This window comes from Epinephelus fuscoguttatus, linkage group LG12, assembly GCF_011397635.1.
Source record: "Epinephelus fuscoguttatus linkage group LG12, E.fuscoguttatus.final_Chr_v1".
Lineage (NCBI taxonomy): Eukaryota > Metazoa > Chordata > Actinopteri > Perciformes > Serranidae > Epinephelus > Epinephelus fuscoguttatus.
In genome coordinates, this window is record NC_064763.1 from 5,898,115 (window position 1) to 5,922,038 (window position 23,924).

A 23,924-nucleotide genomic window follows, 5' to 3' on the forward strand; every position below is an offset into this window, starting at 1 on the left:
ATTGGCGGTGTTTCTGGATGTTGTCGATATATGGCTTTCATTTTGCATGGTAGAGTCTTAACTTGCATTTGTAGATGCAGCAATGAACTGTGTTTACTGACAATGGTTTTCCAAAGTGTTCCTGAGCCCATGTAGTAATATCCTTTATACAATCAGGTTGTTTTTTAATGCAGTGCAGCCTGAGGGGTCAAAGGTCACTGGCATTCAATATTGATATTCAGTCTTGCCCCTTATGTGCAGAGATTAAAATCCAGAGAAACATTTTTGCAGCTCACAATAGTCTTTTCTTTGTCTTATCATTTGGAGATTATTAATTTCTGATCTGTTTCTCCTAACCTCCTTCTTAGGAGAAATAAGGGAACAAAAGAATAAATCAGCAGAAGTTCTTTTGCTGTGGTCAGAGGTTTCTCATCTCTGAGAATGGATCAAATACATCGTGTTGGGACTTGAGTTTGATCACTGAGACAAATTTGTGAAAATGTTCAACAATGTTCAGACTCATTTGTAAGCCAATCAAGTTTTCTCTTGGATCTTACTTTTTTCCCAAGAGCTGCATTTTTTTCAGACAAATAAAGATCACTGCCATGAGAGAGGAAAAACAGCATTTTCAGATCTTAAATTATGATCAGGCTGAGACAAGAGGAAGACTATTTCTCAGGAGCTAAATTTAAGAAGTATGAGAAAATGGTCAAATGTTATACTGCGCTCAGTTAAGTCTAGGAGAAATGGGTTAGACAAAGAAGACCTCTTATTTTGAATTTTCCTTTCCTCCGAGGATTCTATGTATTTTTTGATGACATTATGTATGTAAATGCTCAAATCTACAAATTATTTGCAATTTAGCACTGAGAAATGTTTTTCTTAAACTGGACTGTTTGACCACAGTTTTTCACAAAGTGGTTAACCTCAGCTGAGGTTTTCGAGGACGCCCCTTTCAAACCCACTCATGATACTAGTACCTGTTACCAATTACCCTATTTACCTGGGAAATGTTCCAGACAGGTGTTTTTTAAAACATTCCACAATTTTCTCTGTCTTTTTTGGAGCGTGTTGCAGGCATCAAATTCAGAATGAGCATAAATTTACAAAAAAACAATAAAGTGTATCCATTTAAACATGAAATATCTTGTCTTTGTACCAAATTCCATTGAATAAAGGTTACAAAGAATATCAAAGATCATTGCCTACTGTTTTTATTTGTGTTTTACACAGCATCCTAACTTTTTTGGAATCAGGGTTGTAGTAATGTTTTAGAAAACATATTTTAAAAATATATGACAACAATGTTGTTTATATAATTGGCATTTTTTGTGATATATGAGTCACATGACTGATCTGTAAACTATACAGAAACCAGAAACAACCTCACACACCACCCTGATGTAAGCAGTGTAGCTGAAAAGGTTTGATGAATAATTTTGGATTGAGTTTGTTCGAAACTCACGCTCATCTGGACCTCACTGTGTGTTCAGTCTTAAAGTTAGAAATTGTTATGCACTCATTCTTCCCTAATTTCCCCTGGTGTCCTATTCCAGAAAAGTTTATACACAAAGTTATATAATGATTTTTGATAACCTGTCAACTGTGTTGATTTCACTTCTAAAATGGAACGTCTCTTGATTTGAAAAAAGAAAAATATATCCCTTCCATCATTCCCAACCCCTCAACCCCTGTCCTTTTCTCATCCTCACAGGTTTATCAATGCTCGTCGGCGTATCCTCCAGCCCATGTTGGACGCCAGTAACCCAGACCCTGCTCCTAAAGCGAAGAAGATGAAGTCCCAGCACCGCCCGACACAGCGCTTCTGGCCTGACTCCATTGTGGCAGGAGTTCTGCAGACACACAGATCAGGAAACAACTCAGACAGTATGCCAACGCTAACATTTCCCAAGAAATAAAATAGACAAACACAGCCCATGTTTTAAAACTTGTGTGTTTAAAATGTCCCCACTAGATGTCACTATTGACTCTTTCCTTGTATTTATGTGGGAGGATGTGAAGGCCAGAGTCAAGAACAAAGAGTATTGAATTTATTTGCGGGGGGGGGGGGGGTCTGCTTTTTTTCATACAGGAATCTTAAATTAGATCTGAATGTGTTTGAACACGGCAGGGGTCCAACTCTCTTGTGAGCAGTTAGATAAAGAAATAGTTTTCAGTCATCCAAGGGAGAACTGTCTAGTTTTTCATGTTGAGTCCCATTTTGGGTTATAGATTTTAGTCATTGTGTGTAATTTGTTATCTGCTATCTCTGTACTGCAGCTGTGGTAAGTAACAACAGACCAGTGTGGAGAACTTCACTGTCATCCTTTAAACTGAACAGTAATAGGAGTAGTAGTACTAATATGAGGATATTCTTCAGTGTAGTTTTCATTCAGGCAGAGGGGGGAACTTTTGAAAATGAAGCTCTGTTTCTAGGCAATAATACTCTGTAAAAATTTATAGTTAAATTGTTTATTGAGAGTAGGTTCTGCCAAATACATAACTTTACACATTCTGATATAAAATATTATTAATATATAAATACCATTTTAAATCAAATGCATCTCCATCATTACTGTCACTGGCATTGAAGTCATCAAAATTGTCCCATTCAGTCATATCTGGGTATATGACTGAATGGGTAAGTATATGGTTGCATGCAATCTGAAAAGTATTTAATTACCCAGAGGAAACTGTGTTTGAAGTTTGCTTCAAACACACACACACACACACACACACACACACACACACACACACACACACACACACACACAAATCTGACAGCATCCATGGACCACATGATCCCTGAGGGCAGATCCTGAATTCCAAAGGAGTAGCTGTAAACTGTGAGTCTGGGTCTGTTTCCTTACGGAACAGTGTGTAAGATTTAGGGGGATTTGGTGGCGTCTAGTGGTGAGGACTGCAGATTGCAACCAGCTGAAACTTCTGGGCCCGTATTCACAAAGAATCCTAAGACTAAAAGTGGCTCTTAGTGACGTCATTCTAAGAAAAATCTTAGAATTCCTCAAATTCTAAGATTTTTCTTAGAATCTTCCCTTGTAAGATAACAGTTATTCATAAAGCATCTTAGGCCTTAAGAGAGCTCCTAAGGTGAAAAACTGTTAAGAGGAGGGAGGAGGACTTTTAAGAAGCCTAAGAGTGTCTTAAACAGAGAAGATGGCAGAAAGACAGAGAGGAAGGAGAGATATTCTCCGTATATTGAACGACAGTGATTTAATAAGACGCTACCGGCTTGATAGTGCAGGGATAATGTTTGTGGTTGACCTCATCAGGGATGAGCTTACTTTTCCCTCCCAGCATAGTAACGCAATAACGCCCGCTTTGGATTGCAGCATGTACCGGCGCTTCTCACACTCATCGCTTGTGCGTAAAAGGAGAGGGAACGACGCATTGATTTGTCTGGCAATGCGTTCCCAAGTCTGCCTCTTCCCTTGTGCCGTGATACCAGGACCGAATTTCCCTCTTAAAACTCCTTTGTTCTCCTCCACGAGCTGCGCCAACAGCAGGCACTGCTCTTCTGTCCAGTTCGGCTTTCTCGTTCTTTTTTTCTCCATTTCATTCGTTGTTTTGGTCATTCTGCCAAATCAAACCGCTTTTTACAAGGAGGCCAGCAATCACTAATTGCTGACAGCTGAGTCTGCGTCCACCATTAATATCAAATAGATTAAGTAGTAAAATTACCAGCATGGCGAGTAAACATAACTATAAGCAAATCAGTATAATAATCGGCATGTGAATGAGGTATGTTCAAACATTTTGAAGCTGTGTAACAATTAATTTAATTTTGAGTTTCATCATCATGACATAAAATTATTTTCACGATTACACATTTCTTAATACAGTCTAAGTTGTATGATCGGTTCATTTCACTGTCCATTCATTACTAGGAGCGCATTTGTTGTTCTTTTTTTTTTTCTTTTTGTAACAACCAATCACAGCTTTTAGAAGACTGCGTCATACCTAGCAACGGGGTCAACCACACCTCCTCACTAAGATAAACGTTTCTGTCCCCTCCTCGCTCAGAGTTGCTCTCAGAAACTTCCTGAATCACTCTTAAGCTAAGATTCCTTGCTAGGAATTTTTAGGCTAAGTTAGGAGCTCTCTGAGAGGACTCTGAGAATCTTTGTGAATACGGGCCTTAAAGCTGGTAAAAGCACTTAACAAAGCAGTTTCATGTGGCAAATCGGTGTTTCACAGACAGGCCGCTCATCCAGAACCTGCTAATGTGTGCTGGTAAAAACACAGACTAAAGCAGTTTCACATTACAGATTAGTGTTTCTCCAACCCTGTTTGGTGTTTTAGAGACAGACTGTTACCTGAGCACCTGCTAATGTGTAGTCACTTTTATTCTCTGATAACTTAAGATCTATTCATTCAGGATGTTTTGATTGGGAGCTGAATTATCCACCAAGGCCTCTCCAAACGAAAAGGGACCCTGGTTTTTCCGATGTTGCATGTCACAGAGGAGCTTCTAACTATGGTGGCCTATGTGAGAAAGCAAATGGCACTATTTAGAGCCAGTGTTTGGTTTGTCCCTTCTGGGCTACTGTAGAAACATGCTAGTGCAACATGGAGATCTCCTCATTCGAGGACCTGGTCCCCATGTACATATAAACAGTTCATTCTAAGGTAACTGGAACACAATGATTATTATTATAAATTTTACTTATTATATTCCATTTCTGTCAATATATCCCCCTAAATCCTACACACTAGACCTTTAAAGTAATGATCGTCTGATTCTGGTGTTGGAATATTTAAATAATAATGGGCCTGCTACCTTTGGCCATCATTCTTTAGCTGCTTAAAAGCAAATTTAGATAAATACTAGAGAAGGGTGCACAGATGAATGGATTTGGTCTGTCTCTGGCTCAATAACTCGTCCCCCTCTCTGTTTCCCTGCCTCCCCTCAGACCCGCTGAGTATGGACAGCCTCCAGTCGCTGTCCTCAGACTCAGCCACCCTGGCCATGCAGCAAGCCATGCTGGGAGCTGACGACTCCATGGACGGCACTGAAGAAGAGGATGAAGAGGAAGAGGAGGAGGAAGAGGAGGAAGGGATGGAGGAGGAAGAAGAGGAGGAGGACGGAGAGGAGGAAAATGACAGAGGGAGGCAAATGTCTAGCGGAGGAGGAGGAAGGAGAGATCTGCGCATGGAGCACAGAGAGGAACTGGAGTAGTCGACCAGAGGGAAAGACTATGAACTTTAACCTCGGTTGTCCCCTCCATACAGCCTCATTCAAACTCAACTAGGACAACTCTAATGCTAAGTGACTCTTGAGAGCATGTGAGGGCATATTAGGTTTTCTCCAAATTCACCAGAGACTCTTGTGCAGAGCCACCATGGTGTCTAATCAGACACAATGACCATCATGATCATGATTATACAGGACAAATATGAGTTTAATGATGAATCTGTGTTGTTTCATTTTACTATTGTATGTTCTCATGCAGTGAGCGCTTGAAATATTTGGATAGTAGCACATTTTGACTCTATAGCTCCTGTTATTTATGGACCGAAATGGCACAGGAACTAAAAGGTTATAAAGATTACTGGCAGTTTTAAATTGAGACATTTTCACCACTTTACAGTAACACTTTCAGTTTGATGCTCTCAGAGAGCAAGAACATTTTAACGCAGTGTTAAATGCAGCTTAGAGCAAACTGAAAAAGAAAACTAGAGAACAAGAAGTGTTGATTAGTTGCACTTGCATAAAAAAAATCTTTGCACAGTGAGATTTTTTGACTCTGTGTGAAAAATAGCTACTTGATTGAATGTAATCTAAATATTTCGGCACAATGAAATGACCCAGCAAGCAATAGTCGTGATTTAAACGTACTGGCTATATTTAGCTCCGATTTAGTCTAGCTACATGTAACCCAAATCTAGCCAATTTAATTTTGAAATTGATTAAATGTAATTTTCGCCATTGCAGATGGCGTGCGGTATGATTTTCAATCACGTATGGAGAGTCAACAGTAATTAAAATATGTTTATCTCCATTTTTTGGGCATGGTCTCTACATTGCCGTATAATTGATGAAGTCTACACTTTGGCTATGGTTAGACGTCTACCAAAATTTCACTGACAGCCCAAATTCAGCCGTGATTTAGTCTAGACGTCAGGTCTTCATGTAGACAGCTATTAGACGTTTTTTAAACCAAAAAAGGCTTTACAAAAAGATCTGCAGTAGGGCTGCCCCCTAAAAGGTGGAGACCCCTCAGTCAACTGAGATTCTTCAACTGTGTTGTTAATGCCCAGATCACACAGAAAGCATTTTAGCAATTTGAGGCGGCTTTTTGTCATTGTTTTTAATAAGAATGAAGCTTATTCTGTACTGTTTTTGTGTTGCTAGGCATCTCATGTTTCCATGCTCTAGGCGCTTATTTTTGCCTAAGCTCTCTAACCTCCTCGAGTTGAGGGAAAAAAAAAAAAACTGAGCAGATAAGTACCCCATGTCATCTCTGCTTTTTTTTCCCATTGTCCAATCGGATGATTTAAGAGGCGGGCCTTCTGTGGTAGTCACAACAACAAGTTTACAGTTGGTGAACAATGGAGGAGAAACTGGTGGTACCTGTGATCCACCCTCTTTTTTAGGGTCTTATGTACCCACACAGATCTCCGTTTCCCTGTGCCCAACAAACTATTTGCTGACAGCCTCTCACCCTCAACCAGAGCTAGAGCAAGTACCCTCTGCCTGTCCATTTTAGTAACCAGCTACTAATAACTGTGAAAATAAGTAGGTAGTTTTAGCTAGCCAAAACAACAGATTGATTACACAGGGAGGTTAGGGTAAGAAAGTGGTGGGGTGGTTGCCTGGCAACAATGAAAAGGTGCAGCAAGCGTTTTTTTTGCTAGTGGCATTCAGTAAAAAAAATAAAAAATAAAAAAATAAAAAATGCAGGGTGTTACACTTCGCGTTTTGCAACGCGAAGACGTTTTCTGTGTGATCAGGGCCTAAGGCATTACATTTATTCACTTTACATGGACCTAAAATTAGTACTGAATTATGTTTAATGTTCGAATGTGCAAGAAGAAATCATAAATCATCTTTTAGAAGGAGTAGACGTTTATCGTAAGCTAGCTCGGGATACGTTAGATTTAACAAGTTAACATAGAAAGGTAAGCTAATTGCTAACGCAGTTGGTTAAAAAGGCGGTGATTAAACAACCAATGCTTTGAAATGGCATCAGAGATGGCACAGGTATGATCACGTTGTACCATCTGAGGTGTAACAGATGTATGTTACACATATTTCCCAATTACCTTATTGCTCTAGGTAAGAGGATTAGCCTACTGTTACTATTAGGAAATGCCAGTTCTGGTTCAGTGCTAGAAGTCGCACCCATAATTCACACAAGGTATCATGGGAGCTAGGAATAAGGTGGATATTACATGAACATCACTGTAACCTTTTACATCCCACCAAACCACGTTCAAACTCTCAGAATCTATATGGAATAAGAGGAACGAGAAGTCAAATATTTGTGTTAAACAACCAAATTTGATTCAGCTGACATAATTCTAAGTCAGGTGCAGCCCTAGTCTGCAGCTTTTTTTAAAGTGTTCATTTCATGTGACTGAAAGTACTCTCAATTTACAACTGACAGTCTACACATTAACTTTGCAGTTCATTTTTCCTTTTGCTTCCTAAAATAGAAGTGAGGAGCCAAAGGAAAGGCGAAGTAAAACAGGTGTAATGCCATCCAAATATCTGCAAAAATGACTGTATGTGTTGGCTTCCACTGCTGGGACATCATTCACGCCTTTTGAATGACTCATAGGTTCTCAGGTTGAACAACACTCTCATCCGGCGTGTTTCTTCCTCATGAGAGAAACACTTGACTCATTGCTGCAGCAAACCTTTTAGAGCATGATGTTTTAAACAACCTTAGTTCTTTTTTATTTCTTCTCCCATGAGCAAAAAAAAGAAAGAAAAAAAAAGGTAGTAAACCAGTGTATACTGACTGCACATATAGTATGTATATCAGATTTTTCATATGTTTGCTTTCTGGTGTTGAAGGTTTGCATATTTATTCTTTTTTTTTTTTCCTTTGGTGTGGCCTCGAAGGGTAGCTCAAGGAACAACATGACAATGACAGTTGCTTCTGCATATACTGTTCATAGGTTTTGCAAATGTTCTGAATGAGGCTGTTGTTTTCGCTGGTGGCCGTACACGTTTGACTTCAACCATCAAGTCTTAGAAAATTGCTTGTGTGTTTTTGTGACCTTGGGTGATTCTGTCACAAAAGAGCATGGCAAGCACTGCCAGTCACTACAAACTGTCACCCACATCGCAGCATGGAGGGAAATCACACAATGACTTTGGAATCCCCAACCGACAGAGCCAGTGTCTTTTACTGACAAACTTTTCAAGGACGAAGACAATTTTGAGGAACATTAGAAAGAGAAGAAAAAAACTCAGTAGTAACAGCTCTTTCAATTTTATGTGAAGGATTTTGAAGAAACTGTGAAACAATTTCAGCTCTCTGTTTTGTACTAAAACACAGAAGCGGAGTCGCTCGTTTCTAATGTGAAGATGTCTAGAAAAAGAAAAACCATGTTATATTGAATGTTCTGATTGTTCATTGTGAAGTATGTTGCTCATTAATATTCTTTTCTCGATTGCTTTTTTTAAATGGATCTTCCAGAGCAAGTGACAGACAATAGGGAATATTTCTATTTCATTTGTACACTTGGTTGTCATAATCTATTGTGTTTCAATAGACCAATTTTAATAATTAAACATGTAAAGGTACTGGTTTTGACTTTGTGATATGAATGTTTAGGCTGCACAAACCCATCCAGAGCCAACATGTTCTCATCTCAAGTCGTCACATATCGCAGCTTTGTCAGTGGCCTTTCTTGTCTACGTGTTACACGTCAGGTGTCCTCCTGCGACTGCTGTTGGACGCCGCAACCAACACCAGGACGTCAACAAAAGCACATGGTTAGGTTTAGAAGACATCGTCATGGTTTGGCTCAACATTCATATGAGAAGCTAACAGTGGGCTCCTGAATAAAGCCCAGGGTTTGTTGGACCTTTCCATCACCCTTCCCACCTGTCCCATAAGGAATTTCCAGTTCCATATATTACATTGTTAGTGGCAGCATTTCAACCTGACACCGTCCAGCAGTACATCATACTGCTTAGAGTTTCAGGGATATACCGGTTTAAGGTGTACTGTGAAAAGAAAACTGACAGTTGTCACCATGTACGTTTGCTTATCTACGATATAAAAATTTAAAAAACTAGGAGAATCTCATTTTTATTTTTGTTACTTTCAAAAGGGAGACTCTTTACAAATACTTCCATTAACAAAATGATTTCAGGTTTCAGTTATAGTAATAAAACATTTGTTCCACCATGAAAAAACCTTCCTTTTCCTTCCTTTAAGGATCATTCTAACTGGTAATAATAAAAATAATAATATTTCTGTAATACTGTGATACCGTAAAGCCACAATATTTTCTGAGACGTACCATAAAAATCTCATACAGTTTCAACCCTAATACCGCCGCAACAGGTGCCATACAACCACGTTGTGAACTAACGGCACCCGTCTGTGTATCATACTGCTGCAGCAGGTGCTGTCCAGCCAGCCAGCAGCGTATCATAACACTGCAAAAGGTCCCATACGACCACATTACAAACTGATGGGGCATATCAGGGGGGCATTGTACACAGGAAGTGGGACTTATTGTCTGGGGCCCCAGTGGGAGGTGGGCCGTCAAAAAGGAATGAAAAGTTGTTTTATTTGTTTGTTTTTTGGCACTTTCTTTACATTTCTAAGTATTTAGTGCCATAACTTAACTAAAATTGGCTGAATAATTGATTGGACTTTGTAAAGAAAAAATAGATGAAGCTGTCTAACCCACCTTGCATCCCTTAAAGGCACAAAATGGTTTAGTCCGCCCCTGCAGTAGTAATAATCTCTAAACACAGCTAAAGCTAAGGGAGTGACTGTTTACGCTGCTGGTGTACTAACATACACTGTTATGTCTTTCCCGAAGAAAATGGGTTCCAAAAAGAAAAGACAGAAAACTGACAAAGCAAAAAAAAACTAAAAAAATGAAATCACTGACAAAGCGACAGTATTTAACAACTTCGGGATGAGAACATGCTGCCATGGGCCATAAATTCCTGAACGAGAGGTAAGCAGTGTGATATATGGGGATATATAGAGATGAAAAGCACTAAACTAAAAGAACAAAACACTACATAATTAACATGAGCACTGTTCCCTGCTGCACTCATCTGAGCCAGGATCACAATAGAGCAAGGCATAAGTGTGCGTGACACTTCCCAACCCTCTCCAGCTCTGCTTCAATGTAACCTATTTCCAGATTGCAGAGTTAGTAGTCTAAATATTGGTTTAACTTCTCCCATTTTCCTGTCATGTGTTGTCCCACCCATTGGTTATTACTCTAGCCTGTGATTTAACTTGCTGGAAGACGCCCACTTCAACACTCTCCCACCTACCATAAAAGAACCCAACAGAGCACTCCACCACAGGGTTTTAATTTCTGAGATGTGGATTCTGCTCCCCTTGAGCAAATGGTAATCACTCCTGTGGATGCTTCCTGCACAAACCACATTGTATTCTTTTCACACAGCTTGTACATGTGTGTATAATTGCATCCTTGCATTGTTTTCTGCCCCCACCGCTACAACGGGTCATGCTTTAATTGCAGCAACGCTTATTAAATATCTGTCTTGGTCTACCTCTGCTACGTTTCTCCTCCTTCAGCCACATTTACCAGTAGGAGGAATTTAAATTGCAGTGGCCATCTTGGGCTACAATGTAATATATCAGGGGGTGGGCAACGTGTGATGAGGTCATCAGTAACTGACGAAGAAAATGAAGAAATGCTCAGACGTTCTCATATGTGGGAGGAAACCATTATATTTCTAAAAGTGATCTAATAAAAAACTGAGAGTATGGGCATCACAACATTTCTTCTATAATTATTCCTCACGGGACTTTCTGTACAGCAGGTCAGAGGAGCAGAGTAGCCGGGGACCCCATCTGAGCCGTAAGAACACAAACAGGATAAAATGTAAATATATGAATCTATCCCATACAACAGCTAAGGTAGGGGTTTTAATTTATCATGAGGTGGCATGAGTTACAGCAGCAGAACTAGTCATAAATCATTTACTGGAGAATTTGTTTTTATTAATACAGAGTCGGGTCAACACATTCTTGTTCAGGTTGTTGCTGTACAGTAAGGTTCTTTTCACTGCCAGCAGGGTTCAAGTTTCAAAGAATACAATACTAAATAATGCAAGAATGGCCAGCTAAAATATATTTTCATATGAACATGTGAAAATATCATGTAAAAGATGGGTTATATGTGTATGTTTACAGTTTATCACATCATGTTCAGACAGGCAACAAAAACACAACCTATAACATTCTCACTCCAACCTCATCACACATCAGCATTTGATTATGGATTTTCCACGGTGATATATGACATGCATGGTACCCTGGGTGCGTTTGTTGTTGATGTCCTCGGACGCCATGTCAGCTTCAGCCTGCTACATGCATTGTCTTTTTTAAAATACACTTCTGTTTTAAGAGGAAATGTGCAGTTTTCTTACAGTCTCTTTCAAAATAAACGTACTACATCGGTACAACACCGGCCATTGACATTTTTTTCCTTCAACAACAAACGCATGTGGTTATATTTGGCCAACAAAAGCACATGCGTTTGTTTAGGAAAAAAATACCAGGGTTTTGCTTTACAGTTTTACGGGCAGTGAAGACGGGCCCCCTCCCACCAGCCCTACTCACACTTTTGCCCCCTTAACTTTTGTTGTTGACCCGCCATATTTACCCCTGACCCCGCCGAGTGCAATTATACAATCACAGCAACCAGCCACAAATCATGCATACATGAAATGCCATCTTTTTTCGTCAGTGTCTGACAGTGGAAGTCAGTGACCAAGTGCAGGTATTCGATGACTTCAAAATAAGACTGGGTTGAACCTTCAGTCATTTGAATAGGACCACTGCGTTGGCTCCAGCTAAGAAAAAAGTAGGATACTGTATATTTAGACTAAGAAGCTGAACCTCGCTCAACACGCCACAACGCAAAACAACATATGGCAAAACCAAGAGGCAACCTTTGGGGTTGAAAAATAAAGCCAAAAACTGCAGTTCCTCAAATGTCCACTTGAGGCTGGCTCCAGAGGCCAATCAATAGACCCTCATGTTAAAATGCCCAACTTAACAGCAGAAATAAACATGTTTACTGCCTGGTACAAACAACAATTTTTATAGCTAATTTTGTCATTCATGAGAACTGTACAGGGATGAATTTTTATATAACTCACCCATTTACATTTTATTAAGGCTTAAAGTTACACATAATCAAGGATGGGCTGTTTTGATTGACAGGTTGTCTGCTGATAGTGTCCTTAGCTCTTCAGTCAGATTCACCCGTCTCCTCCACAGTGTCAGCCTCTCACCCAGATATGATCACTTCTTGCTCCAAAATACTAAGCTTGCAACAGCTAAAATTCTGAACTTGAGGCTTCAAAGCAGGAATCCACAAACAAATGGGTGAAGTCACAGTAGTCATGTCCATTATTTTTACAGCCTATGGGCAAAACCTGTGGTGGCCAATCAAATGTATTTCTGGTAGATTAATTGATATGTGGCTTGATTGTTTATCTGGTAATACTGTAACTGTAAACTTCAGAATCTTTTTTCATAGTATTATAAACTACTGTGCATCCCTTGGGTGTCAGACAAGCCTTCAAACTCTGACGGATCACTTTAAACTGGACTAACTGAAAAATCATATTTCCAGGGATGAATGTTTTTTTAATTTCCAAGTAATTTTAATGTTACTTACTTATCTAATGTATTGTACTTTGCTACATTTCAGGTCACATCTGTTACAGAGTAAAAACCAAGTCACACGAATCAGGCCTGATAAACTGTGTAAGAATGGAACAAAAGAAAGGAGACAAATAAGCTGCAGCAGCGAAGAGGCTGCAGGTGTGTGTGTAGCCACAGGAGGGCAGAGCTCTAAACATGCACTCAGCTGACACTATGGAAGAGATACATGCTGTAAATGTTGAAGTTCACTGGCAAAGCATAGGATGGGAAGGGTGCAGAACAGTGGTCACAGCCATTATATAGTATTTAGTGAAAAGTACAAATGCGCTACAACAGAACGAAATTAAGGATCATGTTTTTATGGGTTATGGTTAGCACAATTGCACGTCTGCATAGGTTGCAACAACCTTAATTAATTGTTCAATTAATGATGCTCCTTTTTCAGTTTGTTTCCAAGAGTTGGATTAGGAGATTGTTAGCACTCTCACAGGGTTGCCAACTTTGGTCAGAGGGCCGGACTGAGATTTTACCTTGTCACGTAATATCTGCTTGTGCGTGCGTGGTCATGACCATACGTAACGTGGACAAGGCGGCACTTTTTTTTTAACCTTGAAAGAGTTAATATGTATATGCACACATATTCATATCTATAGGCCTAAGCCCCACATATGTCCATAGACGCTCAATATTTGTTTTACGGCGCAGATCAAGGTCAATTTCGTCAATCTGATGGTAGTATTGATCATCTGCTTTAAAAAATCCAAGAAAATTTTGAAAGTTCACACGGCGAAATCGTATTTTCATGCAATTTCATACAGAAATAGATGAATTCAAGAACTTTCAATGACCTGCAAGCATTTCCAACCTGGTCTCACTCTGAAGTCGTATAATACCGCTGCTTGGGCAGTGACTTCTAGCGTCAGACACTGATGAAGAAAAAAAGCCGTCCTCTCATGTCGGCAAGATATGCGGCCAGTCACCATTATTGTGTAACAGCGCCCTGTGTTGTCAGGGGGAAACACAGTGGGACAACAATGTAAGTTAAAGAGGCAGAAGTCTGAGAAGGGCAGGTGAGAGGGGTGGGGGATGGGTCAAACAACCACCAGCTTTCACCTGGGAGGCCAGTGTTCGCCTACCGGAAGATTATAAAGCCAAACCCTGATCTTGTTCCGAAACCCAACCTTGTGCTTTTTTTTGCCTGAACCCAAAGTCATGTGTGTGTTGGCTAACTGTAACTACATGTTTGTTGTTGAAGGCGTTGTACTGGCATAGTGTGTTTTTTTATTTTGGAGACTTTATGCAAACTATACACTTCCTGTGAAAACAGAAGTGAATTTTGAAAACAGATAATGCATGTAACAGGCTGAAGTCGACACGGTGTTCCAGAACATCAACAACCAACATACGCAGGTTATCTTGCACATCGTAACTCGACATGTCAACGGTCAGAGTGAGAATGTAATGGCATTTCAACAAATGACCATTGTTGCTCTTTTTCTGATGAAAACGATTCTAATTGTAAATGTAATCCAACACACTATTTGTAACACTCAACCGCACTCTACAAATCTGATCTTAAAATATAAAACAGATAAATATAGTACAAATCCACTGCAGCAGCCAAATGTTTGTTTGTTTCATTTGTGTTTTACATGTATTCCAGTTCAAAAACACCACAATGGAATTCTGTCTACCCATAGATGTCCTGTCAGATCTGTTCAATCAAATACATTTTTCACACAATGTTAGTTTTTCTCTCTCACACATGTAAGCTACTGCACCAAACAGAAACATAAGCATCCCTGTTGTATGGTACAGTTTCTGATCCAGCAGTCACTCAGAGGGTGAAGTGCAGTAAAAATAGTCTCAGAATGACAGAGGCTGAAAAAGCCACTGGCGATGGTTCACTTGTTTGAAGTGGGACACAGCCACCATGCTTCACAGTGTGGACAGACTGGAGAAACACACACACACACAACTGCATTGCCCAGCATTGAGTACTGGAGGTCTGCTGCAGTCAGTGCCATCTGGGCGCCTACATGCTCCCAGATGTCCTCTCTGTAATTAGAGCCAGACCCGGCTCGGCCTGGTCCAGCCCAGATCCAACCTCTCATTTACTGAGGCCCTCCCTGAATACTTAAGAAGCCTTCCAACAAGTGCAGGCCTTTAGAGGAACTCTTTGGCGCTACACATATTTTCTAATAGTATCACCAAAGAAAGCTGGAAGACTTCAGGTAAGTTAACTTTACCTTTCATCATATGTTAAGGACATTTCCCTGAAATACTGTTAATTGCTTTACTAATTAAATTTCCCCCAAATCGGTAAAGCAATCCACTCCTTTAGGAGTTGTCTTTCATTATTGTAGATTTAAAGGTATTTCTTTGTTGTGGAATGACAGAGAGGACAAGGTAGAGAAAGTCAAGCAATGGCATGTGACAAAGGTCATGAGTCTGATGTACCTACAGAACTGAGAGCACATGATATCTTAGTTTGCTACTTGACAGTGTCAAAAAAATAAACCTTTTTCTTATCACCGGGTAGGAGTTCAAAATGTCCATCGCCCAGGCGGCGGCCAAGGCCATGCTATCTGATGCCCTGCTGCAGGGAAGCTCCGGGATAAACCGGATCAGCCACCTAGAGCTGGAGCTTCCTCTGGACAAGGTCATCAAGTTTGTGTCTGTCGGCCTTCCGCTGATGCTGGTGTGTATGGCCTTCGCCCGCGAGATCTCCCTGGGTGAGCAACTCTCTGTCCTTTTTTAAAACTATGATAGGACATTTCCTGTGTTTTAATTACACCGTCATGTAGTGTCCTCCATTAAGTAACTGTGTCCTTGAACTACTTATTATTTACTCGCTTAGCTGCATTTGGTTGAACTTGCAATAAGGAGGAATGTCATACATACTAATGTAAAGTTATCATTCCTGTAGCCCATTTTATTTAACTCAAAATTAACATAAAGGTTGAGACAGAAATGTATTTTTTCATGGCTTGAGGAAGTGACCCAAATTTGTTATTATTTCTGCATCAAAAGTCCTGACCTATGACAAGTGAGCACATCTGTGCTCTCTCCCAGCAGGCTTTTATTTTTGCACGCAGATATCTCATCTCTTACAATGCCTACTTCAGGAAACTAAATATTAAGAGCTGTAACAATGAGAGCTGTAATCACATGGCACTTTCTTTAACAAAATTAGGGTGCTGGAAAGAAAGGAGGAGAAAACACTTAAACAACACCTATCATAAAAGGTAGCCATTTACTGCTCACTCCATTAAGACCTCCTCAGCAACACAAAATAAAAACTGTTTCCAACTCTTATCAGTTTATTGACTGTTCTGCTGTTTCTTTAACTGCCTGGAGTGTTTTAGACCAGAGAAAAAAAAACGTTGTGAAAAATAGGGGTGTTTTTTCACATGAAACAACTTGTCTGTCCATGATCATTCAAAGAACACAAAAAAGGCACAGCTGACAATCCAAACTATACGTGGCAAGTCTGTAGCACAAGTCTCTTGCAGAGGAGGCTGACTCCCTTGACTTTGAACTAAACGTTGTCTCTCCAGAGCTGGTCTGCAATCAGTGTGATGCTCCTGATGCTAATTGCCATGGGGGATGATTGAGAGCAGTGTTCACTAACGCTGGCACGCTGTAATTACAAGGCGAAGTTCTTCTATGGCAGCTCCCCCCTATTTGAGTCAAATGAGAGGATATGTTGATTAACTAGAAGGGGGTGGGGGTTGGGGGGTAGAACATGTTGTGGTGGCGGGGTACGCGGCTCAACTGATGGATCTTGGCTGCCTATCTGCTGGGTTGTCAGTTTCACAACAGTGCTTGATTGCGCTGCTGTCTGGAGTCTGGTTTACTTGCACCTGGACTCTCAGCCAAGAATTCCTGTACAAAGCACAAATGTGGGGATGATCTGCCAATGTTAATTGGGGAGTGGGAGCAGGAGATAGGAGCAGTGGCAGAAATTTAAGTTCCTTTGCTTTGCCAAATGACTCACAGGGGTGGGGAGCTGAGGAGAAGAATATTTTACAAATTTCATGAGCAGGCATGTGCTGTCGTTTTTTATTTAGGGTGACTTTTGAACGCGTGCACCCACACATAAACTCACAAAGTGAAGAAGAAATTCCCACAGTAAACTGCATGAGAACATAAAGTGGTGTCACTTAGTATTATAACTGCAGCACTCACCATAACTTAAACCTGAACCTGAAGTACTGATGTAGCTCCCATCAGTATAGTGCTTAGAAAAGTATATGATTAAACTCTTCAGAAGCCCCCCAAAGCATAAAAACATTTAGTAACACTATGTTCTTTTGGCTTAGTTGGTAGTCTACAAACTGGTATTAATTACATTAAAAATGAGTTTTCGCTGATCTGTTTAGTATTGACGTGTCTGCACAATTTACCCTTTGCTAAGTCCCGCCCCTCAAATACAGACTGGCCAATTATAGTGTAGCATCGGCCAGCTCCGACAAGGGTCCAACAACAACACAGCTGTGCTCCACCAGACACTCGTGCACTCATTTCAGAGTAGATATATGTTTCTTCCCCTTTCCGAAACTAAAAGCAAACCCTGAAAAGAGTAGGGTTAGCTGGCTAGTTAGCTACTGAAGGTATAGCCAACTGAATGTATACACACTTTTGCTTTTTAAAGTGAAGTGAATAAAAGCCTACCCTTCTTTACAGGAACCAGTGATGGGAAACAGGGAAACTCTGCCGATATTCAACCAGCTGCTTGGCATTGCAGTGTGTGCCGATGAACGCTGTTTGGCTTCCTCTTAAGTGCCCCACCCGTCTGCTGGAGGAGGTTTGCTGGCAAAGGTTCGCACTACAGCTCCAGCAGGGGTGAAGCCAAATACCGTTCATCTGCACACACTGCGTTGTCACACAGCTTTATATATCTTCTGGCTCACTTTTAGGCTTTAGCTTCTGTTGTTGTCTTTTTAACCTGTTCTTGCTTGGATATATCATTAAGAAACATATTGTACATTCTTGATCTGCTTTTCTCTGAAATCACTTTTTTTCTGATCTGATTTGATAACATGCCCTCAGGGAGTGCAGTTAGTGACAGTGTGGGATCCATGTTAACGACAACTATCATAAAAGGGGCAGGGCTTAGCCAAGGGTCAATTGGAAGCAAATGATACTAATTGCTCCACCATGATGCCTTCGGGGGTTTGTGAAGTGGCAGCTTTGAGGGTAGAGGCCTAAAAAAAAAGCTTGTAACTATGTGGCTGCCACTAATGGATGGTGATACTGCTCAATCATCCAGGTCTCTCTCCAAAGTCATAGAATATCAGCGCTTAGACTGAATCGTGTCCCAGGATGTCAATGACCAATGCACCCAGGGTACCTTGCATGTCATATGTTTAAGTGGAAAGTCCATGACCAAACTTTAAAATATGACCAGGTAGGAGTGAGACTGTGTTGGCTCACAACTTAGACCATATGTCCTCACCATTAGCCTCACCATGTTGGCCTCTGATAAAGTCCACTTTTAATTCAGAATAGGGTTTCAATACATGTCCTTACAAATGGTCCCAAAACCTCACATGAATTTAGATTGCATTGTTTTGAAAAAATGTTTATAGTGACCAATAAATATTATTTTCATCTCAAATCAAATGCAACATGTTCATTTCTTAGAAACATTTTGGCTAATTTCCATATATTGTTCAATATGAACAAGTGACATTTGAAGAAGGTTGTGGCAAATGCAGCTGTACCATACTGCTTTCACCCTCAGTATGTGAAAGACAATGTTACAATCAACATGGAGCACTAACCAACAGAGACGATATACATTTATTTCAGCATTGTTCTCAAAATACGAGTTATAACCTTTACTTTCTGTAAATACCCAGGCCACTTTTAAAATGAATTATTCCATCATAACCAATTGCCAAATTTATATTTTAGGTGTCACTATCAATATGTTAAAATGTGGCTGATTAATTACACACTCACATATGCCTGTAGTATAACTGGATCATGTAATGGTTGCCTATAACGAGGTGGACTGGCAGGAGAAATCACATCCTGACAGTAAATTAGTGGCAGTATGTTTCTACTTACAGAGTGTTGGGCAGATGCGGTGTTGTAAAAAATAGAAGCTCCATGTTTCTCTTCTAAGGCTCTGAATTAGGGGGGCACACCCTTGCTTGGTGTGTTCCCTTCCAAGCTCTCTGTTTAAGGGTGGAGCACCCATGGGAAATGACAGATGGGTGCAGAGCATGGATTCAAGTGGTTGGACTACATGTGGTTATATCAAGGTGGACTAAATATAAGGTGGAGGAGGCCAAGTTTGGAATAGAGTCAGCCAGGGTTTTAAATGCCAGGTTGCCATTTGGAAACATATGATTTCTCCAGTGAAATGCTGTACCACTGAAAAGAAAAGGGCACGCAGAAGTGCACGCGTACGTGTCTGGTAGTGGACCTCCAGTACTGTGTGTGTGTGTGTGTGTGTGTGTGTGTGTGTGTGTGTTTGTGTGTGTGTGTGTTTGTGTGTGTGTGTTTGTGTGTGTGGGGGGATTATTCCCCATTTCAACAGATAATGTTACAAATCAACATTGGTTTATTCTGCAGGGCCTCAGATCAGCTGTTTCCCTCCCAGCAATTTCACCATCAAGCAGGCCAGCTATGTAGACACATACTGCTGGGACTCTCTCATGCATCATGAGTTTGACAGCGATGGGAACTTCGAGGAGCGCTCGCTCTGGGTACACAAAGTAAGTTGAGAGATTCTGAGCAACCTTACTTGACTTGTTATTTTGACTGGCAAAGTTAAACTGCTGAAACCCTTTTTTCCCCCTCACTGTAACTTCCAAAACTTCAGTTGAAAATGTCAGTGTACCACTTTATAACAAAGCAGTACCTGTTTTGTTGCTAAAACCATATCCAAAGTACCATTTGCAGCACAGTTGACATTTAAAGCCCAGGAAATTAGTTCTAATTCAGGACTATTTGTAATACTAGATGGTGAAGCCATTGTTTATGTGACTCATCTGCTTGTTTCAACTATTTCCTTCCACTCCATCTGTCTATCCTCTCTGTCATCCTTTTCTCTTGTTGTCTATGCAGATGTTCCCTTACTCTCTACTGGCCATGGCAGTGTTGATGTACCTGCCGGCTCTGATCTGGCGCCAGCTCGTCATGCCTTCTCTGGGCTCGGACCTGCTTTTCATAATTGATGAACTGGACAAGTCGTACAACCGCTCGATCCGACTGGCCCAGAGCATTCTAGATATGCGCCAGAACACTAAGAATCCCCTCACATTTCAGGCAGAACTGCAAAGGTAAGATACCAGCTGTTGGCTTGTAGCATAAATTATCATAATTCTTTATGTCCATGTTTTCAGTAACCTTATGAGTGTTGAAACTAGAATATGCCTTCATTAATGACATTTTAATGATTCCTGTAGAAAAATTGGGTCATTGCAGCAGCAAATAAAGATGATCTACTGGTAATGTTTTCCTCATCCTCAGCAACTACCTTAGACATAGACTTAGACATAGGGACTAAACTGTTTTAGTGGAGGACTGTTGTGGGTGGTGTTGTGGGCAGCTCCTAGACACCAAAAGTATAAGACTGTGTTTTGGTTGGGACCCTCCCAGCTGGAAATGTGTGTAGCTGTATGAACATAAAGGAGAGCATGGTGCTAATTTTCTTCTCCTTGACCAATTGCAGGGCCAAGAAGAAGCGATACTTTGAGTACCCTCTACTGGAGAGATACATGCAGTGCAAACAAAACTCCTATTTCCTTGTTAGCATGCTTTTCTTGCGGGGCTTCCTCCTCCTGACCTTCATGGCAGCTGCTTGTCTCTACCTGGCCTACTTCCACCTCTCTGCCTTCCTGCAGGACGAGTTCAGCTGCTTTGTCCGCACGGGTATGCTGCGTGATCAGAACTGGGTCCCTGAATTGGTTCAGTGTAAAATGATTGGCCAGTTGGTTTTTCAGGTGATAAGCGTGGCCAATGGTGCCATCTATGTCCTGTTGGCTCCTATCGTCCTCTTCAGTTTGATTCGGCTCTTTGTTTGGGACACCACATTCATCTCCGTCTACGAGGTCCTCCCAGCCCTTGACCTCATCAACCGCCGTAGACTAGGCTGCCCACTGAATGACCTAAACGTCCTCCTGCTCTTCTTGCGTGCCAACGTAGCTCATCTGATGTCTTATGGGAAAGTGAGAGCGCTGTGCTCACTTGCGCCACCACAGGTGGGCAACAGCACCGCGGGACAGGGTCTGAGCACAATGCTGACCCAAGAGGAGATAGAAGAGCGAGAAGAGGCTGCGATGGAGCTGGCAGAGGAGGTGGAGGAGGCCAAGGAGGAGGGGAAACTCAACTTAGTGGATATCATGACTATTCTGGGAGCGGCACAGGGAAGAGTGGTAAACTGCAGCGAGAAGAGGCCTCTGGTGGAGGAGAATATGAGTCTCGGTACCGTAACACTTATCTATACACTCAAACGCATTCTGCTAGTTGCTATTTTCGTCTACATTATTTGGGATGTACAGAAAATTATTAAGTGACCTCCAGACTACACATACAGGCTCCAAAAATAAATATAAAGTGCTTGTAATATAAGGTAGCATAAGCAGTTCCCATTGAACAGACATTGACAGAATTCAGAATAAGGTCATATCCCTGTGAACCTGAGGAAGCAGTTTGAGAAACATTTTCAACTGTAGGCGAATTCAAATAAATTCAAGAAAACATTGTTTAGTAGTATTAGTAGTATTTTTTAACTTTTACTGTCTGTAAATTGCTCTTGCTCTTTCTTTCTGAAGCCAGACTGAACTGCCTATATTTCTAAAAGAGTCTTTTAAAAGTACTGGCTAATGTAGAAGAGATAGATTTGTGGTACTTCCTAGCCCTAACTGCCCTCTCTGTCTCTTCACAGAGCCTAACCACCAGGGGTACCATGAGTTGAAGGAGACTGCACCATTTAGTCATTACTAGGCCTCCTATGGACTGAATCAATGTGATAACAATGGGGGGGGGGGTCGGGACACGCTCTACAGTAGATTTTCAAGAGTACTGTACCCACAAAGACTGTGGACATCAATCAAGGGTTTCTGCAGTCTGAGGACAAAAAAAACCTCTTTTAGAATTACAGGGCAAATTGTTCTGGCTAGAAATGTCAATGATTTGGATTTGTCAGTGTGTACATCTGTAGCTGCCACAGATGTTCTTTCTTTCCCTCACTTTGGTCAGATTTTTTTTTAGGAGTCAGTAATGGCTAGTAGTCAAAGGTGAGCATGCAAGTGAAAGTGGCTGTTGTATTTATGGTGCGAGAACACAAAGCATGAGCAAGTATGACTATAAAGTATTTGTCAACATGATTTGGTTATATTGCACATTTGTGAGAAATAGGAGTAGTGAGAGTAAATGTATGTATGTCCATTGAGCGGCAGAAAGACATTTTCAGTGGCAACTACGGATTTCATTGTGAGAAATATTTTGTTCATGAATTTATTAAGAGGTAAGATATAAAACATTGTTGTACTCACTTTTTCTTTTACTTCCTTCTGTTGTTATTTACTTCATGAGCAAATGAAATGAGATGTATCTTTCTGTGAATTAACAAAGTGTATTCTATGTAATTCTAAATAAATGAAGTTTGTATAATCACTGGTGTTCCCTATATCATTATCCCAAATAACCCATGATTACACTTGTCCATGTTTCTAAAGTTGTATGTTTCTGACAGACAATCCTCCAATATAATAATACATCAGAAAATCAAGCTGAACTTTCCACTTAAGGACAGCAGAGAGCCACTCATCTTTTAGTGCTTCTGTTTTTAGTACATGCACTTCCAGAGCTGGAGGGACTAAAGTTTCTTTAACAAAAGGTAGACATAGAATAAACAAAATACTGTACTCTCATTAGGGTCATAGTTAATTATGTCAGCCAGCTGACGTTTATTTACTAGATGGATTAAACTCTACATTTGCGTTAGTGTAGTTGTCACTAGCATCACAGTATTTACAAGCATTAAATTATGTTTTATTCAAAATTACTAATTGTTTATCATTACATTCATTAGAATGAGGTATGAGTTTTGAGGGGAAAAGGATGTTGACATTTCTACATTTCAGCACAGCTATTAATTGACTTAGAGTTGGTTCTGGTCAAAGTGCTTCTAAATTTTGTTTAACTCTTAATCAAACAGATGATACAGCAAGCAACCAATAGATAGTAAACATGTGGCATCCACTGTTAGTTGCGGTCTCCAGAGTGACCAAACGCCATCTGAGGAGAGGTGCAGATGGACACAAATTAGAGACCTACTGACTTTCCTGCATGAACCAGCCAGCCTTGGCGATGTAACGATAAATAGATTAACTTCATTGTCTGTCTCAGCAGTGACAGAAATTCTCCTTTGACAAGGCTAAAGAGTACACAGGATTCACATTCAAAACACATAAAAAAAGGGACTGTTAAGAGGACTGTTCAAACAGCAACTGAAAATAGCAGGTTAAAGTACAGTGTCTGTTTTAGATTGTTCAGGGTGGTTATTGCAGAGGGAATGGAAAGGATTTCTTGTGGATGTGTAACACTGTTCTGGTCTACTGGCCTTATGAACAGTGCCCCAGATTTGTTTACCTATACTCAATAGAGTAAAACTGCTGTTTTGTATGCTTCCTATGTGTATTGAGTGCTGTCTACTTTATTAAAGAATGAAGACTCAAACTGTGTGTTTCTCACTTATGGTGTACCTTTTAACATGTCGTGAATACTTTTAATCTCTTTATGAATACTTTTAAACTTACAAGGAATACCTTTAACCCTCCAGTCCCCCTCGGATGAAAAACTTCCTTTTCAGCCATTTTTCAGTTTTCATTTTTTGATAATTTTGGCTGCGTTCGTGCATATAGCATGACATTTGGTCAGAAAACTTATTTTAGGTGATATTTTTAAAGCCGCTCCTAAATCAGGCCTAAAATACACAAATGACAAGCTTTTACGACACCTTGCCCTCTCGGACGAAAAACTTCCCCATTGAAACCCATTACAACAAGATTTTTTGATTCCAATACCAGATGAAGCCATTTTCCATTT

The 23,924-nt window shown here is 40.5% G+C and overlaps 1 protein-coding gene across 1 annotated transcript in view; it reads left to right on the forward strand.

Annotated features, from left to right (window-relative positions):
* The window catches only part of LOC125898586 (uncharacterized), a 164,519-nt gene extending 142,665 nt beyond the window's left edge, over positions 1 to 21,854 (forward strand). The window contains exons 11-19 of the mRNA XM_049592428.1: positions 1,694 to 1,866; positions 4,914 to 5,175; positions 12,901 to 13,013; positions 14,997 to 15,088; positions 15,397 to 15,589; positions 19,443 to 19,585; positions 19,938 to 20,152; positions 20,545 to 21,296; positions 21,760 to 21,854. Coding sequence (XP_049448385.1) covers positions 1,694 to 1,866; positions 4,914 to 5,175; positions 12,901 to 13,013; positions 14,997 to 15,088; positions 15,397 to 15,589; positions 19,443 to 19,585; positions 19,938 to 20,152; positions 20,545 to 21,296; positions 21,760 to 21,818 — 2,002 coding nt within the window. The 3' untranslated portion in view covers positions 21,819 to 21,854. The remainder of the gene's footprint in view (positions 1 to 1,693; positions 1,867 to 4,913; positions 5,176 to 12,900; positions 13,014 to 14,996; positions 15,089 to 15,396; positions 15,590 to 19,442; positions 19,586 to 19,937; positions 20,153 to 20,544; positions 21,297 to 21,759) is intronic.
* The last annotated feature ends 2,070 nt before the right edge of the window (positions 21,855 to 23,924 follow it).